The 16,251-nt window shown below is 44.1% G+C and overlaps 1 protein-coding gene across 1 annotated transcript in view; it reads left to right on the plus strand.

The window, feature by feature from the left end:
• Positions 1 to 15,575, plus strand: part of APAF1 (apoptotic peptidase activating factor 1) — an 84,690-nt gene extending 69,115 nt beyond the window's left edge. The window contains exons 25-27 of the mRNA XM_080661082.1: positions 1,606 to 1,731; positions 4,470 to 4,616; positions 12,048 to 15,575. Coding sequence (XP_080517208.1) covers positions 1,606 to 1,731; positions 4,470 to 4,616; positions 12,048 to 12,194 — 420 coding nt within the window. The 3' untranslated portion in view covers positions 12,195 to 15,575. The remainder of the gene's footprint in view (positions 1 to 1,605; positions 1,732 to 4,469; positions 4,617 to 12,047) is intronic.
• Positions 15,576 to 16,251: the final 676 nt, after the last annotated feature.

Raw genomic sequence — 16,251 nt, forward strand, 5'->3', positions numbered from 1 at the left:
TTGGCCTTTAGTTGGTATCAGATGATTAAATGAATAACATTAAGGACTTTTGATTTCTTCCTTACTGATTACTTTTGTTGTTACTAAGCAAATGCAATCTCTCCTGCATATTATAGGCAATAAAAAGCATTGAAAAGGGTTTACATTTAATTGCACACCCACAGTAAGGTTTTTATATAATTGATATAAGTTGGTGTTTCTGAAAATCACATTTCAGTGAAATGGTGCTGCCTATTTGGGGACATTGAATACTCCATTTTCTTATTTTTTATCCATCTTGTTAATGGCATTATTATCTACCTATCTTTCCAAACTACAAACCTTGGAATTGCCTGGGACTCTACCCTGTCTTTTGTGTTCTGTTGATTACTTCTTGATATCTCTTGGATCCTTCTTTTCCTCCTTGCCCCCACCCATAAGACTAGGCTCTCTTCCTTCATTGGTGGGCCTGCCTCTGGTCTGTGCCTCCTCCAGTTTATCTTCCCTACTGCATTCTGAGTCCCTGCTGAAACACCTCCCTGACCTGATGGTTTGTAAGCCGGATTCCTTAGCTCATCACCATCTCTTTCCTTTTTTTGTTTTTGTTTTGTTTTGTTATTTTATTTTTAAAATCTTTGTTGTTAAAAGTATTATGAATGTCCCCCCTTGCACTGACCCCTTCTAGCCCGCCCCTGCCCCCCAGCCCAGGCCCTCACCACCATTGTTCCCTCTGTCCAGGCTGCTTCTCCCTCCAACTTTTTGTGCATGCTATAACTGTGGCTTGACACGACCTTCTATTCCTTTTTACCCCGAAGCATTTTGACTCATTCTTCATACCTAGATTTGGTGCCAGCTCTTCAGTGAGCCCTTTCCTTGCCCTCAGGCAAGATTAGCTGCTTCACCATCAGTGTGCCCATTCCATGTTTTCACATTTATTAGAGCATTTACTTCATAGAGCTGTTCACTTAGCCATTCACAAGCCAGCGTTCTGATTAAATTACAAACTTTTCTAGGATAGGAGCTATATCCAGTTCATCTTTGTATCACCAGATCTTAGCTCACAGTGCTTGGAAGATGGTAGTTTTCAGTCTATGCTTGTTGAATGGTGACAGGATCATAAGGGAGAATATTGGAAAGAAAAGAACTCTATTTGACTGCCAGGATTGTAGGATAGTATAGTGACTAACCTTTAAAGAACTCTTGTCATATGTTAGGCCCTGTGCTAGGAATTTCACTCTATTATCTCATTTAATCCTCACATCATCAGTACTTTGGTCCCCATTTTACAGATGCAGAAATTAAAGCAACAGCAACTTACGTGGATTGTCGTAGGCCACAAGGAACTAGTAAATAGTGGAGCCAGAATGCACAGACTGATCTTTACTCATGTACTGTTCTTTCTTCTAAATCTAAAGTTAAGAACTTTGATCCTTGAGCTGAGTTAATTTAATAATTAAAGGGAAACTCAACAAGGAACAAGGTTACAAGTGGGAACTTGGGCCTCTCAAGAAGGTTTATGAACTTCCATATGATCAAGTTTGTGGTTAACTAACACTCAAGGCAGGGTTCGCAGATGCTTATTTTGAATGTATTTACCGTTCCTAAACAATTCTAATTGCCTTCCAGATTTGGAGTTTTGAACTCCTTTCCCCTCTTCATGAATTGAAGGGCCACAAAGGCTGTGTGCGCTGCTCTGCCTTCTCTGTGGACAGCACCCTGTTGGCGACTGGAGATGACAATGGGGAAATCAGGGTAGGGTGTTTGCGATGTGAAGCACTGCTCCTCGTGTGGCTTGGGCCAAGCCCCCTGCACCACACTGGGGACCTTTGTTAATGGGACCGGGAAGCACTGGGTTCTGGATGGATGAGTTCTTTGTTTTTTTTCTGTGCACGTTGTGTTCACAGCTGCATTCTACTGCAGAAAGAATTCATTTTAGAGCGAAGCATTTCCTATGTATGTGAGGAGGCAGATGCCCTAGTTATTTGCAGTTGGTTCTCTGCTGTTATCTTGAGAATGAGTCATCTTAATTCTTGGACCTGAACCAAAGGTTGTTTTTAGTGGGCAGAACTTGGGGAAAATAATTTTGTAAATCATTATCTAGATTATAAATGAATTGCATATTTAGATGTTTTCAGCACTGAAAGAAAACATCTCTTTAGCATCATACCCATTAGATAGTCAAGTTTTACAATGTGGCCTATGGCAGGCCTCATGGCGCTGCCTGCCTCTGGTTGTTAGAAGGAGTGGGCACTTGATGGGAAAGGTTTGGGCACTGGGGATGGCTGCTATGGTAACCAGTATATTTGAGGAGAGTCTTGTTTTTTTCTTTTTCTTTTTTATAAAAAAAGAATTTAAAATTCAAGGAGTAGGTATATAATGCAGAAGAAGGAGAGAGTCTGCAGTTGGCAAGAATACAGGCGTTACCAGATAGGCTTTCCAGGAACAAGGAGATTCTCCTGCTTGAGCACTAAGTAACCAGTCTTCTCTACACCGTTCTCATATATGCCACGCCAGCTCAAGTGGCTGTGTGGGACATTCATTTTGCTCTAAGTTCTCATCTTGGATGAAAGGGCTCCTTTACTGGTTATGAGGCAGTGTTTCATTTTTCAGAAACCCTGAAGGAAAAAATTGCCTCTCTGTAGTATATCTTACGGAATTCTTTCTAATGAGCTTTTCCATTTGATTCTTTTTTTGGGGTACTTTTATGGCCTTATTTATTTATTTATCATTCATTCATTAATATTACTTTATTGAGGTATGCTTAGCATGTAAAAAGCTGTACATAGTTAATGTAAACAATTCAGTGAGTTTGGGGGTATATATACACCCTTGAAATCATCACCACCATCAGGCCCTAGACATAGTCATCACATCCCAAAGTTCCCTCCCACCCTCTTTATTATTATTATTTTCTTTGTGAGTGGTAATAACACTTAACATAAGGTCTACCCTCTTCTGAGCACATTTTAAATACCCAATACAGTATATATATCTTGTATAACAAACTTTGTAACCTTTGACCATAACCTCCCCATTTTTTCTTCCTCTTAGCCCCTGACAATCATCATTTTATTCTCTGTTTCTGTGAGTTTGACTATTTTAGATTCCATATAATTCTTTTTGATTTTTTTATGCCTCTATTTTTTAACTTTTAATTTTTTTAGGTTTCAAAGAGAAGGAGAGAGAGATAGAAACATCAAGATGAAAGAGAATCATCAGTCATCTGCCTCCTGCATGTCCCTACTGGTAATCGAGCCCACAACCCAGGCATATGCCCTGACTGGGAATCAAACCATGACCTCCTGGGTCATAGGTAAATGCTCAACCACTGAGCTACACTGGCCAGGCAGTGCCTCTATTTTTTAAAATTTAAACTTTATTCTCTGTATAATCTTTCTTTTTAAATCCTCAACCTGAGGACATGCTTAGAAAGAGGGAGGAAGGGAATGAGAAAGAGAGAGGAAGAGAGAGAGAGAAAGAGATAGGAAAAAGAAGCATCAATCGGTTGCATATGCTCCCTGACTGGGATGAAACCTACAACCCAGGTATGTTCCCTGACCAGGACTTGAATTGGTAATCAACTGAGCCATTCCAGATGGGCTTTAAAAAAAAAAAAAATCTGATATGCATTTCTTTGAAAAATTAGAGTACTGCTTATATATTGTGTCACTGGAAATAAATGGGAATATTAACATCTGTAAGTAATTGGGTTGTTTATTAAGAGTCTAGTAAAATAATCATGTATATTTAGAACCTTATTGGGACTTCTAGATTTTTTTGACTTCGTGTTTAAAATATATATGGTTTACATATTTGAATGACATCTGTCAACATTCTTAGTGGTTAATCTTAGAGTAGAATTCTTTTTTATTTGAAAAATATATTTCTTTATTGATTTCACAGAGGAAGGGAGAGTGAGAGATAGAAACATCAGTGATGGGAGAGAATCATTGATCGGCTGCCTCCTGCACGCCTCCCACCGGGGATCGAGCCCACAACCTGGGCATGTGCCCTTGGCCAGAATCGAACCTGGGACCCTTGAATCAGCAGGCTGACGCTCTATCCACTGAGCCAAACCAGCTAGGGCTAGAATTCTTTTTTAAAATAATTTGTTGGGGTGACATTTCTTTGTTGTTGTTTTTATTTTGAGGTAGTTCATATGCTAGGTCTTTTTTGTTTATTCCTTTTTTCTCCCATTATTCTCTTTTTATTAAATGAAGAAAGTCACAGTATTTTAATCCATCACTCTAAGTCCTTTTGTTTTACCTTTGGGAGTATAGTTAATGATAAATATTGTAAGCAATACATTTGTGTTATAATTAGTGTTTTTAAAAAATTTGAACGAGAACTCAATCTAAAAAAATCCCGAAGGTATCATTGAATTGTAATTACGTTTTTAAGAAAGATTTTCAAATATGTTTCAGATGAGGTAGCTATTTATAAAGAATTTCTGGGCAGCCCTGTTAATGAATTGTATCATGTTTATGTAGATATGGAATGTCTCAAGCGGTGCACTTCTTCATTTGTGTGCTCCAATTTCCGTAGAAGAGGGAGCTGCTACCCATGGGGGCTGGGTGACCGACCTCTGCTTTTCTCCAGATAGCAAAATGCTGGTCTCTGCTGGAGGCTACCTTAAGGTAAGAGTTCATTAAAGACTGAAAAAAAAGAACAGCCTGTATTCTACTGTGCAAGCTGTTTTCTCTTCCTGTTTCTCAGTGTGCCCTCATACAACCCGGTAGAGTGGAAGGGCGATTCCTATTATCCTGTTTTGCGGGGATGAGGCTTAGAGGTGCAAGGCCACCTTCCTCACATCTGTGGGAAGTTCTGGTGGCAGGGTGGGGGATGTTCTCAGTCCAGAGCTCACACTGCCCTGTACAGAGTCTTAGAAGGTCACAACGACTAGAGAGTGGGGTGTTTAACTTAGTTTTATTTTCTACTTCATAATTATTAACTATTTTGGTTGAAAGTCTTTAAACACATTTCTGAAAATTTCTTAAGTATTAGTAGTAGTGGTAGTAGTATCCTATATAATAAAGAGGTAATATGCAAATTGACCATCACTCCAACACACAAGATGGCCGCCCCCATGTGGTCAAAGATGGCTGCCCCCATGTGGACACAAGATGGCCGCCACAAGATGGCCGGCAGGGGAGGGCAGTTGTGGGCGGTCAGGCCAACAGGTGAGGGCAGTTGGGAGGGACCAGGCCTGCAAGGGAGGGAAGTTGGGGGCAATCGGGCCTGCAGGGGAGGGCAGTTAGGGGTGACCAGGCCTGCAAGGGAGGACAATTGGGGGGGACCCAGGCCTGCAGGGGAAGGCAGTTGGGGGCAACCAGGCCTGCAGGGGAGGGAAGTTGGGGGTGACTGGGCCGGCAGGGGAGGGCAGTTAGAGGCAACCAGTCCTGCAGGGGAGGGCAGTTGGGGGCAACCAGGCCTGCAGGGGGAGGGCAGTTGGGGGCAACCAGGCTGGCAGGGGAGGGCAGTTAAGGGTGACCAGGCCTGCAGGGGAGGACAGTTAGGGATGACCAGGCCAACAGGGGAGGGAAGTTAGGGGTGATCTGGCCTGCAGGGGAAGGCAGTTAGGGAAAGTTGGGCTGGCATGGGAGCAGTTAGACGTCAATCAGGCTGTCAGGGGAGTGGTTAGGGGGTGATCAGGCTGTCAGGCAGAAGCAGTTAGGGGCAATCAGGCAGGCAGGCAAGCAATCGGGAGCCAGCAGTCCTGGATTGTGAGAGGGATCCCAGATTGGAGAGGGTGCAGGCTGAGCTGAGGGACACCCCCCCATGCACGAATTTTGTGCACCAGTTTTCTAGTTAATAATAATAGCTGGAGTATATCTATATGTATAAAAGGCCAGCGACCAGAACGGTGGAACAACCAGAATGATCAGAACAACCAGTGGCTATGACACGCACTGCGGCAGCCAACCAGCCTGATTCGTGCCCTGATCGGCACCCCCCCAGGCCAGCCCAGCCCCCAATTGGCCCCGTACACCCCGAACAGGGGCGGGGCCTGTCAGCCAATAACCTGTGGCCCCTCCCCTCCAGCCCGGCTCATGGGCCCCCATTGGGGCAGGCCAGCCAGACCCCACCCGTGCACAAATTCGTGCACCGGGCCTCTAGTTGTTTTATAGTTTATAAAATGCTTTACTTACATCATCTCCTCAACCAGTTTTGTGAGGCCTGAATTTTATTATATTTTGTGTATGATGAGGAAACTGATGTTCATGGAGAGTTGTGACTTCCCCAAAATTGTGCAGTTAGTAAGTTGGCGTATACAAACTTAGTGTGAGTGACCGCTGTGGCCAAGGCTGTGTGTTGTGGTGCCTCAGGGTCATTTTTTGGTGCTTGCATCTGTTTATCTATCCCCTCAATAAGGATGTGTTAAATGCCACTGTGTGCTAAGACACTGCTATGTGGTTCCTGCCTTTGGTGGCATACAGTCTATGGGGGGAGCAGACAGTAAACAAACAAAATCTCTGAAGTGTAAGAGGTGTTCTGACATGTTTGCATATGGACAGTGGAGCCCAGAGGAGAGGCGAGAACAGTTCTACCTTTGGGAGTCAGCAGAGGCTTCCTGTGGAGGGGGATGCTGTGGGGAGGCTTCTGAATAGTGGTTTACTTAGAAAATGAAGATGATACTGAGTAGCATACTGACCACTTACAGTAGCTCCCTAGTAAATTAGATCTTATGATACTGTTATCTCTGACTGAAGACATTCAAGTATAGGAGATGATTCTGTCTAACACAATGTAGATGTTAAAAAATATTGGCACTAATGAAGTTTTTGGTTACATGGGGCCCATGTAATTGTAATTTTACTCAACATAAAAACCTAGTTTGTAAAAAAGGTAAGTAAGAGGGCAGTTTTTAGTTCTATGAGAGAATGTACATATGGTCCCTTTACAAGTGTGCATTTAAAATAGCATGTTGTTGCCTTAGCCGGTTTGGCTCAGTGGATAGAGTGTCGGCCTGTGGACTGAAGGGTCCTGGGTTCGATTCTGGTCAAGGGCACATGCCCAGGTAGCAGGCTCGATCCCCAGTAGGGGGCATGCTGGAGGCAGCCAATCAATGATTCTCTCTCATCATTGATATTCTATTTCTCCCTCTCCCTTCCTCTCTGAAATCAATAAAAAGGATAAAAAAAATACCATGCTGTTTGCAAGATGTTGCATTAACCTATACTTTTTGGGGCTTGCCTTTATTTAGTTATTAGGGATTGTGAGGCTGTTACCACTTGTCCCCCTTTACTGCTCTGAGGATGATGCTGAGAAGAGCGGCATTGCTATTTGTGTTGGGAGCTGGGAATCTTGATCTTTATTAACTGCTAAAAGCTGCTTTGGCACTGAGCTTCTAGAGACCATGTCACTTGATGCTCTGGGCGCACTCGAAGGCTCATCCATGTTCGTGAGCCTGGCTTACAAATGGTATAGAGATCAATGACCAGGTTTCCAGAGTTCTTGGGGAACTTTGAAACAAAGCCACAGCATAGAGAGCTGTGCTGTAGGGGTTATGCCTCATGGGTGGGAGAACCTTTAGCCTGTATATTCAGTCTCTGTTATTTAGGTGACAATCAGGCTGCTCTTCCCTCTGGTTAAGTTGATTATGATGCAGCCCAGCCTGCATCTACCCAGCTTGGTAATGAGACTCTCCAAAGCACAGAGCAAATTAAAAGTAAAAAGGAGCAGCTGCTGTAGTGTCCAAGAAAATGGGCCTTTTGAGTCTGTTTACTCTAGAATCCAAGTTGCATAAATTGAATGTCAATAAGATAAAGTAGGTATCCAGTAGCTAAAATGCTCTTAACTTTCCAAATTGTTCCTATTTCTAAGTTAAAAATGATATAATTGAGCTGTCTACCTGTCTTATGCCACAGGGCATGTATACTGTTAGAATGACAAGAAATCCGCATTAATTCATACTCATGAGGAGAAAGGCTGGTTTGAAATGTAGAATACAGGTAGGTAAATGTAGGTTTGCTGTTGCTTAGAGGCAGCAGAGTGTGATGGTCAGGAGAGGGCACCTTGGGGCAGACTGCCCGAGTTCAAAGCCCGGCTCTGCTACTCATTAGCTTTGTTAAGTTAATAATCTTATTAATCACAAGATTATTAAATTCTCTGTGCCTCTGTTTTCTCATCTGTAAAATGGGCACAATAATTTCGACCTCAGGGTTGGGAGCATTAAAGGAATTAATACATGCAAAGCATCCTATCTAATAAAGAGGGAATATGCTAATTGACCATCACTCCGTCACAAAAGATGGATGCACCTACAGCTGAAGCCAAGTTCCCATAAGGAGCCTTAACGAGCAATCAGCAGGGACTTGAGGCTACGCCTTCCCCCGCCCCATGGGGCTTGACAGGGGACGTCAGGCCATGCCCCCCACCCCGGTGCCAGGCCAGGGGACCTGAGGCCATGCCCCCTGCCCGGCGGGGCTTGATGGGGGACCTCAAGGTGCGCTTCCCGTCCTGGTGCTGGGCTAGGGGACCTCAGGCTGCTCCCCCCACCAGGTGGGGCTTGACAGGGGATTTCAGGCCATGCCCCCCCACCCTGGAACCAGGCTGGGGGACCTCAGACCGCACCCCCTGCCCAGCAGGGCTTGACGGGGGACCTCAGGCTGCATCCCCCGCCCAGCACCGGGCCAGGGGACCTGAGTCTGTGCCCCTCTGCCTGGCTGGGCTTGACAGGGGACCTCAGGCCGTGCCCCCCACCCCACAGGGCTTGACAGGGGACCTCAAGGTGCACCCCCCGTGCTGGGTCGGGGGAATTCAGGCTGTGCCCTTTACCCCAGCACCAGGCCAGGGGACCTCAGACCGCACCCCCAACCCAGCAGGGCTTGACAGAGGACCTCAAGGTGCACCCCCAGTTCTGGGTTGGGGGAACTCAGGCTACACCCTCCACTCCAGCACTAGGCCAGGGGACTTCAGACCACACCCCCCACCCAGCGGGGCTTGACAGAGGACCTCAAGGTGCACCCCCAGTGCTGGGTCGGGGGAACTCAGGCCGTGCCCTCTACTCCAGCACCAGGCCGGGGGATCTCAGACCGCACCCCCCGCCCCAGCACCGGGCCAGGGCACCTGAGGCTGTGCCCCCTTGCCTGGCTGGGCTTGACAGGGGACCTCAGGCTGTGCCTCCCGCCTTGGCACCAGGCCAGAGGATCTCAGGCCATGCCCCCTGCCCTGGTGCCAGGCCAGGGGACCTCAGGCCGTGCCCCCCACAAGGTGGGGCTTGACAGGGGACTTAAGGCCGGGGGAACTCAGGCCGCATCCCCTGCCTCAACACTGGGCCAGGGGACCTGAGGCTGTGCCCCGCTGCCTGGCGGGGCTTGATAGGGGACCTCCACCCAGTGGGGCTTGACAGGGAACCTCAAGGTGCACCCCCTGTGCTGGGTTGGAGGAACTCAGGCCGCAGCCCCCACCCAGCAGGGCTTGACGGGGGACTTGAGGCTGCACCTCCCTGCCAGTGGGGCTTGATGGGGGACCTGAGGCTATGCCCCCCTCCCGGTGCCAGGCTGGGGGACCTGAGGCTGCGCCCCCAGCCTGGTGGGGCTTGACGGGGTACCTCAAGGCACGCCCCCCGCCCAGGTCTGGGCTGGGGGATCTCAGGCCACGCCCCCATCCTAGTGCTGGGCCAGGGGACCTGAGGCTACATCCCCTACCCAGCAGGGCTTGACAAGGGTGGGACTGGCCAGGTCTAGATCTAGCCCAATGGGGGCAGGGGCCAGCCAGGTCTGGGTCTCATGCGATTTTGAGGCGCATATGGGTGGGCGGGGACTTGACTTTCTGACAGGAGGAAAGTTTTCATATACATTTTACTAATTTTCTTTCATCACTGACACTTCTATTAAAGAGAAAGGGCAAATAGCAATATTAAATTATTTCCTCTAATTAATCTCCTTTTAATGTGCACGAATTTCGTGCACCGGGCCACTAGTCCTATATAATAAGAGAGGAATATGCTTATTATCTGTTACGCCATGAGGCGTAATGACCGACGGCGTAATGACCGGATCACGGATCTGCAGGAAGGTGGGGCAGTGAACTACAAGCGGGCGGCAGAAAGCTACAGGAGGGGGCAGGGCAGCAAGCTATGAGGGGGGTGTAGGGGGAGCTACAGGAGGGTTGGGGCAGCAGGTGGAGAGCTACAGGAGGGCGGCAGCGACCTACTGGCACATGGATTCATGTGCAGGGTTACTAGTTTATATATAATAGCACATAGTGTACCCTGAGTAAACGTTAGCTGCAATTTTTTAAGAAAAAAATTCACTTTATTTCTTTTTATTTATTTTTAAAAAATATATTTTATTGATTTTTTACAGAGAGGAAGGGAGAGGGATAGAGAGTTAGAAACATCGATGAGAGAGAAACATTGATCAGCTGCCTCCTGCACACCTCCCACTGGGGATGTGCCCGCAACCAAGGTACATGCCCTTGACTAGAATCGAACCTGGGACCCTTCAGTCCACAGGCTGACGCTCTATCCACTGAGCCAAACCAGCTAGGGCCACTTTATTTCTTAGAGCAGTTTTAAGTTCACAGAAAAATTGAGCAGCGTGTACAGAGTCCCAATACACTCCCTGTCTCCCCCACTATCTGGCCCACCATAAGAGTGGTACCTAATTCTATTGATGAGCATTCATTGACACATACTTATTACCCAAAGTCCATAGTTTACATCAGGGTTCACTCTTGGTGTTGTTTATTCTATGAATTTTGACAAATGGCATGTGTCCACCATTGCAGTATCATACAGAATAGCTTCACTGCCCGAAAAATCCCCTGTATTAGCTACCACTCTAACATTGCTTTTTAGTCCATACTCAAATTAGTGACTAGTGTAGTGTTTCCAAGTAGAGTGGTCTGTTTTAATAGAGGGAAGGAGGCGGTGGGAGCACTGGACGAGGAAGCCGGAAACTGTTGTACCTCTGCCACCTGCCAGCTGGGTGGTCTTGAATGATGGGGCCTCTCTTCTCTCAGAAGTTTCCTTCTGTGTAAGGTTTCCTCTGTGTAAGGTGAGGCAGTTCCTGGGTGACCTCTAAGGGGCTGCTACCTCTATCATTTGTCCCTAGCAGCTCAAAACAGGAATGTGTCCTCTGCCATCTTGCTTACATTGCTGTTTTACAGAGCAAAATTGTCAGTTCTGGAAAAGGTCACGTTAGTGCATGTTGCTTCAGTGAGGTTTATGAAGTCCATGGGGTGTACTTGTACCAGTTATTATTACTGATAGTGAACATGAAAAATTGACCTAGTCACACACGCAAGGCAGAAGGCCAGGTACTGCCACGGATGCAAAAGTGAGTGACATCATTATTGTGTTCATAACACACAGGATCTTGATGTACCTGAGCCCTTTTCAAAAGAGGCTCATGCACAGCATCTCTTTTGCCCTCATTTTAGCCGTGAGATATATGGGTAAACTTTATGACCTCCATTTGGTAAGTGAATATAAATATTGTTAAAATCTTAGTGAGTTCAGTGATTGGGAGGAGAAGGGAGGGACCTGGCCAGAGTACATGCTACATTTGAGATGTTCAGTATTTATTTAGCAAATACATGTATGAATGACAAGAGTTTATAAAGAAACTTGGTCGTTGGCTCTTGAATCACTACTGGTGAAAGGGAAGATTCAGTAGAGAGGACATTCTATCCTGTAGCCATATTATGAATAGCCTTGGTGTCTGCCAGTTTGTGTCTGCCAGTTTGTGTCTGCAAAGGGGCATTTTTAGAGGAGAGAGGGCATTCTTCTGCCCATTCCACTGAGAAGGACATGCAGACAGGAGCTCAGCCCAACCATCGCCATAATGGACATCGAGTGGCCTTGTCTGCCGCTCTCGACAGGCTGCACGCTTCTCCCAGTGGAGGGAGGCGTAGGGTCGCTGTGAGGCAGTCACCACGGTTGGTCAGGAGAGGCTGACCTGGTTGATAACTGTATTCAGCGTTAACTGTGGACTTCTTTCCTGCTGTTTGCTTGAAGTGTGGGTGTGGGGAGGTGATAGGGTGAAGGGTCTGGCTTGCACTACAGATTGTCACACAGTGTAATTACCATTCTAATGGGAATTTTATTTTTCTCTGAACAGTGGTGGAATGTCATCACTGGGGAATCCTCACAGACCTTCTACACAAATGGAACCAATCTGATGAAAATACACGTGTCCCCTGACTTCAAGACATATGTGACTGTTGATAACCTTGGTATTTTATATATTTTACAGACTTTAGAGTAAAATTGTTAAGCATTAATATAAGTTGAACTCTTAAATTTTGAATTGGAAAAAATTGTGATGAACTCTGTATTTCAACTTTTTATAAAGCTGTGAATTGTTTTACAGTATTGCATTCAGTACAGAATTGTTTATGGTTTGAAGAATGATACTAACGTAGCTTTTTCCCTAGTGAACACACCTTTAATCTTGTTTTTCATAATCATCATTATTTTTAACAATTTGTCTTTAAGATGCAAATGAAAATGTAAATACGTACCTTGTTTATATACTGTTGGTAAAATTCTCTCTTGATACATTCAAATTGGTTGACATAATTAATGAGGATAACTGGAAGGAAATATGTATTTTAATACTGTCATTATGCGAGTTGTGCCTCAGAGTAGCAGTGGCCTGCTTTCTGAGCCACATTACCTCACCGGGGCATAGTTTCCCAAATTCAACCTTGGAGCTTATTTGCACTCCTTAAATTAGCTTTAAAAATATTGTGTCTGTGAGCACAATTTGCAATATTTCCTTTAATTCACTACATAAGTGAGTCCTGGATTTCAAAATTCTTTCTGTGGAGTGAAAATGATGTGTTGCAGAGTCGATTTTATTGGTCTACCTTCCCTCACTAGCTGAGGACAGCCCGTGCCCTAACGGACTCCCGTGATCAGCCTTTCAGCCAGGCACTGTCCTGTTCTCTGTTTTTTTTTACTGGTACATACCAGACCTTCCTTAATCTTCACTGTTTTTCTGTTGTGTTTTTTTTTAAAAGCAGTTGCTCTACAGTTAGATATTAGTAAATCAGATTGATTGGGGAGGAGCCAATTTTAATAACAGAATTTTCCTAAGAAATATAGAATAGTAGAAAATCATTTTCTTTTAATTCCATTTACTTCTTTTTATTAATTTCTTTATTGATTAAGGTATTACATATTTGTCCTCATCCCCCCATTCTCATCTCAAACCCCTCCCCACGCATGCCCCCACCCCCATGTTGTCCATGACTACTGGTTAGGCTTATATGCATGCATACAAGTCCTTTGGTTGACCTCTCCCCCTTATCCCCACCCTCCCCTACCTTCCCTCTGAGGTTTGACAGTCTCATCGATGCTTCCCTGTTTCCGGGTCTGTTTTTGTTCATCAGTTTATGTTGTTCATTATTTCCCCTAGATGAGTGAGATCATGTGATACTAGAAATACGCTTAAAAGAACTGAAAATGAGACAAGCAATAATGGTTATGCTGAGAGGCAAATGAGTCAGTCTGTAGTGAGTTTCTTTCTGGGCCAACAGTTCTTGGAGTCCCAATTTCAATGTCAAACAGTTCCTTATGTGTACATATCAGCAATGATATTTCAGTTCTGGATGGTGGACAAATGGTGGTAATGCAGGTCCGACCCTCTGGTTTGGTCCTGGGCAACCTACTGTGACGCACAGCTGCTGACTGCTAGTATGGCGAGGCGTTGTCAGCGTCTTCCATCTCTGGACTGTTTCTCTTCTGTCTTCATGGCTGGAGCAGTCCTGCAACAGAGAGGAATCCACATGGTCTTGGAGGTGTTTTCTGAAAATATACAAACATATTCTCAACCCAAAAGTTAGTAAAGGAATCTTTTCTATAAATTTGACTTGGGATCCTTTTTTATTTTTTGCCCAAACAATTTTCCTTTGGCTTGTTTAGACACCATGTGTGTTTTTCATGGGTGTCTTGCTGTTAGCATTACAAATGAAAGTTAATTTTCTAAAGTAAAAATTTTCTAGATGTAATTTACTTACAGGATATTTTTCCTTACATGATATTCTTCTACTAGCCCCCCTTTTTTGATTTAAATATTAGGAGGCTTTTGGAAATTTTATAATGTAGTCTTGATAGCTTTTAAATTTTAATTTTTTGCACTAAAATATGACTGCTTTAGGTTCATTACATGTTACGCAATTACACCATGAGATGAACTACCAATAAAAATTTTAGTTAACACTTTAGGAACAGCTTTTTGTCCAGTACCATTAATTTTCTAGAATTCCATTTACTTTTAAATGAATGGCAATGTCAGTGCTGTTCTCTTAGTGAATTTAGGAGCGTTCTCAGAACCAGAGTCATCAGGACTCTGGATGGTGTTCCCTTTGACCCTCCAACCAGTCTGTCTCCCTTCCCTTCTCTCCTTACCTGCTTCCTTTCCTCCCTGCCTCCCTGGGAGGTTAATCTGAAAAGGTAGATTCTGACAGGGAAAAAGCACATCAGCATCAATAATTAGCTTTTTTGACCTCTTAATTAGGAACCTTAATTGCAACTTAAATCTAAACATTTTCCCAGAAATATATTGTTAAGGGATATGCTGATAAATTAACGATAGATGTGGTTGCTACATAAAAAAGAACCAAAACTTAAAAATTTATTGTTGTAACAGGGACTAAATCAAATGGGTATTAGAGTCAGCGGCAGGTATGCCATGAACCAGTTTTTATTGTTATCACATAATAGGGTGGGCAGGAGGACTAGACCACTCCAGGTGTATTTTAGATTAGATACTTCTATTTAGCTTTTCAAAAAACCATAAATAGAGTGAATAAAATCTTTTACATTATTAAGAAGGTTCTCTTTTTTTTTTTTTTTCATAGGTTAAGGAACTTGTTATAGACTTACTGTGATTTAAGCAAATGTGATGTGCCGTCTTAATTTTATAAAAAAAATTTATGTAAATAGCATGTTCTGCTTAGAGTATCCACATCAGAATTTTATCTGCATGCAATGTTTAGGAACTCGTTTGTAGCTCAGAGTGTAAAGTATTAACTTTTGGAATTGAACTCACTTGACTGTTAAAGTATAACAACCAACATCAGCTCTTAATAGGCCTTGATGGCCTTTGTCTTAAAAATAAATTAAAAAGGAAAATGGAAGAAAGACTAGGTAACATGATGGATGAGGAGAAGCTAGGAGGATGCAGCTGCAGGTTTCATGGCAGCTCAGGTGGTCAGTCAGGGGGAGGATGTTGCTTTGTACTTGCAGATACGCGTTTTGCCCTGCTTTTTTATTTCATTTTTTTTGTATTGGAAATTACATTGCATTTTATATATATAAAGATTTTTTTTACATTGTATGTGTCTTGTATGTTTTATATCTATGATACAGTTTACATGATTTTTTTTTTGTCCTTGGTATACATTTTAATACATAAAATAGAAAATTATTTATAAAAATAAAATTCCAAAAAATATTTTGGAAAACATTTTCAGATTGTTTCATACGCCTTGCTTGTCCTTTGTTGATTAGAAAACAAATCTGAAGGATTCTTCAAACCAAATCCAACAACCTTTTGATGAAGCGTTATCAGCTCTGTGTAATTCACTTCTACCAAAATTTCTGTTTCCTCAGTCTGTCTGATCGCTGCTTGGTGTAGCTGGCCTGGAAAAGACCCTGTAAAGGATAGAATTAATCTGTTCATTCTTTCATTCAGTAAAAATGTATTGAGATCTATCATGTGTACCTGGCATATTTGTAGGGAGATAGCAGTGAGCGAAACAAAGTCCGTGCCGTACTTCAGTTGGGGGCTAGGGAGAGGTGGACGAAAAGTAAAGAAGTAAAAGCTATCGTGTATTAGTTGTAATACTGGGTGTACACGGGTAGGGGGAGGGTTACTGTTTTAGATGGAGTTGCTTATTGAGAAGATGACACGAGTACAGACCTGAAAGGTGAGGGGCTGAGCCATGCAGGTGTTTGGAGAGCAAGCAAAGGCCGGAAAGTGGGATGGGTTGGTCTGTTCCAGAACCAGGAGGAGTCGGTGTGGCCGGAGGAGACCGGGTGAGGGGGGTATAATAGGACTGCACGGTGGAGGGCTCCAGGGGCTCGAGGAGCGGTTGAGCTGTGCAGCATCTGCCTGAAGCTTTAACTTGATCACTCTGGCAGTGGGAACCAGCTGATAGGCAAGGGCGGAAGCAGGGAGACCAATGAGAAGCTTTTACAATAATCTGGGCATGAAGGTGGCCAGTCTAGAGCAGCAGCAGTAGAGGTTGTGATAAATTAGTTTCTGGATATAGTTTGAAGATCATAGTTAATAGATTAGATAAAGGTTGTGAGAA

The sequence above is a fragment of the Plecotus auritus genome (assembly GCF_963455305.1).
Source record: "Plecotus auritus genome assembly, chromosome: 3".
NCBI lineage: Eukaryota > Metazoa > Chordata > Mammalia > Chiroptera > Vespertilionidae > Plecotus > Plecotus auritus.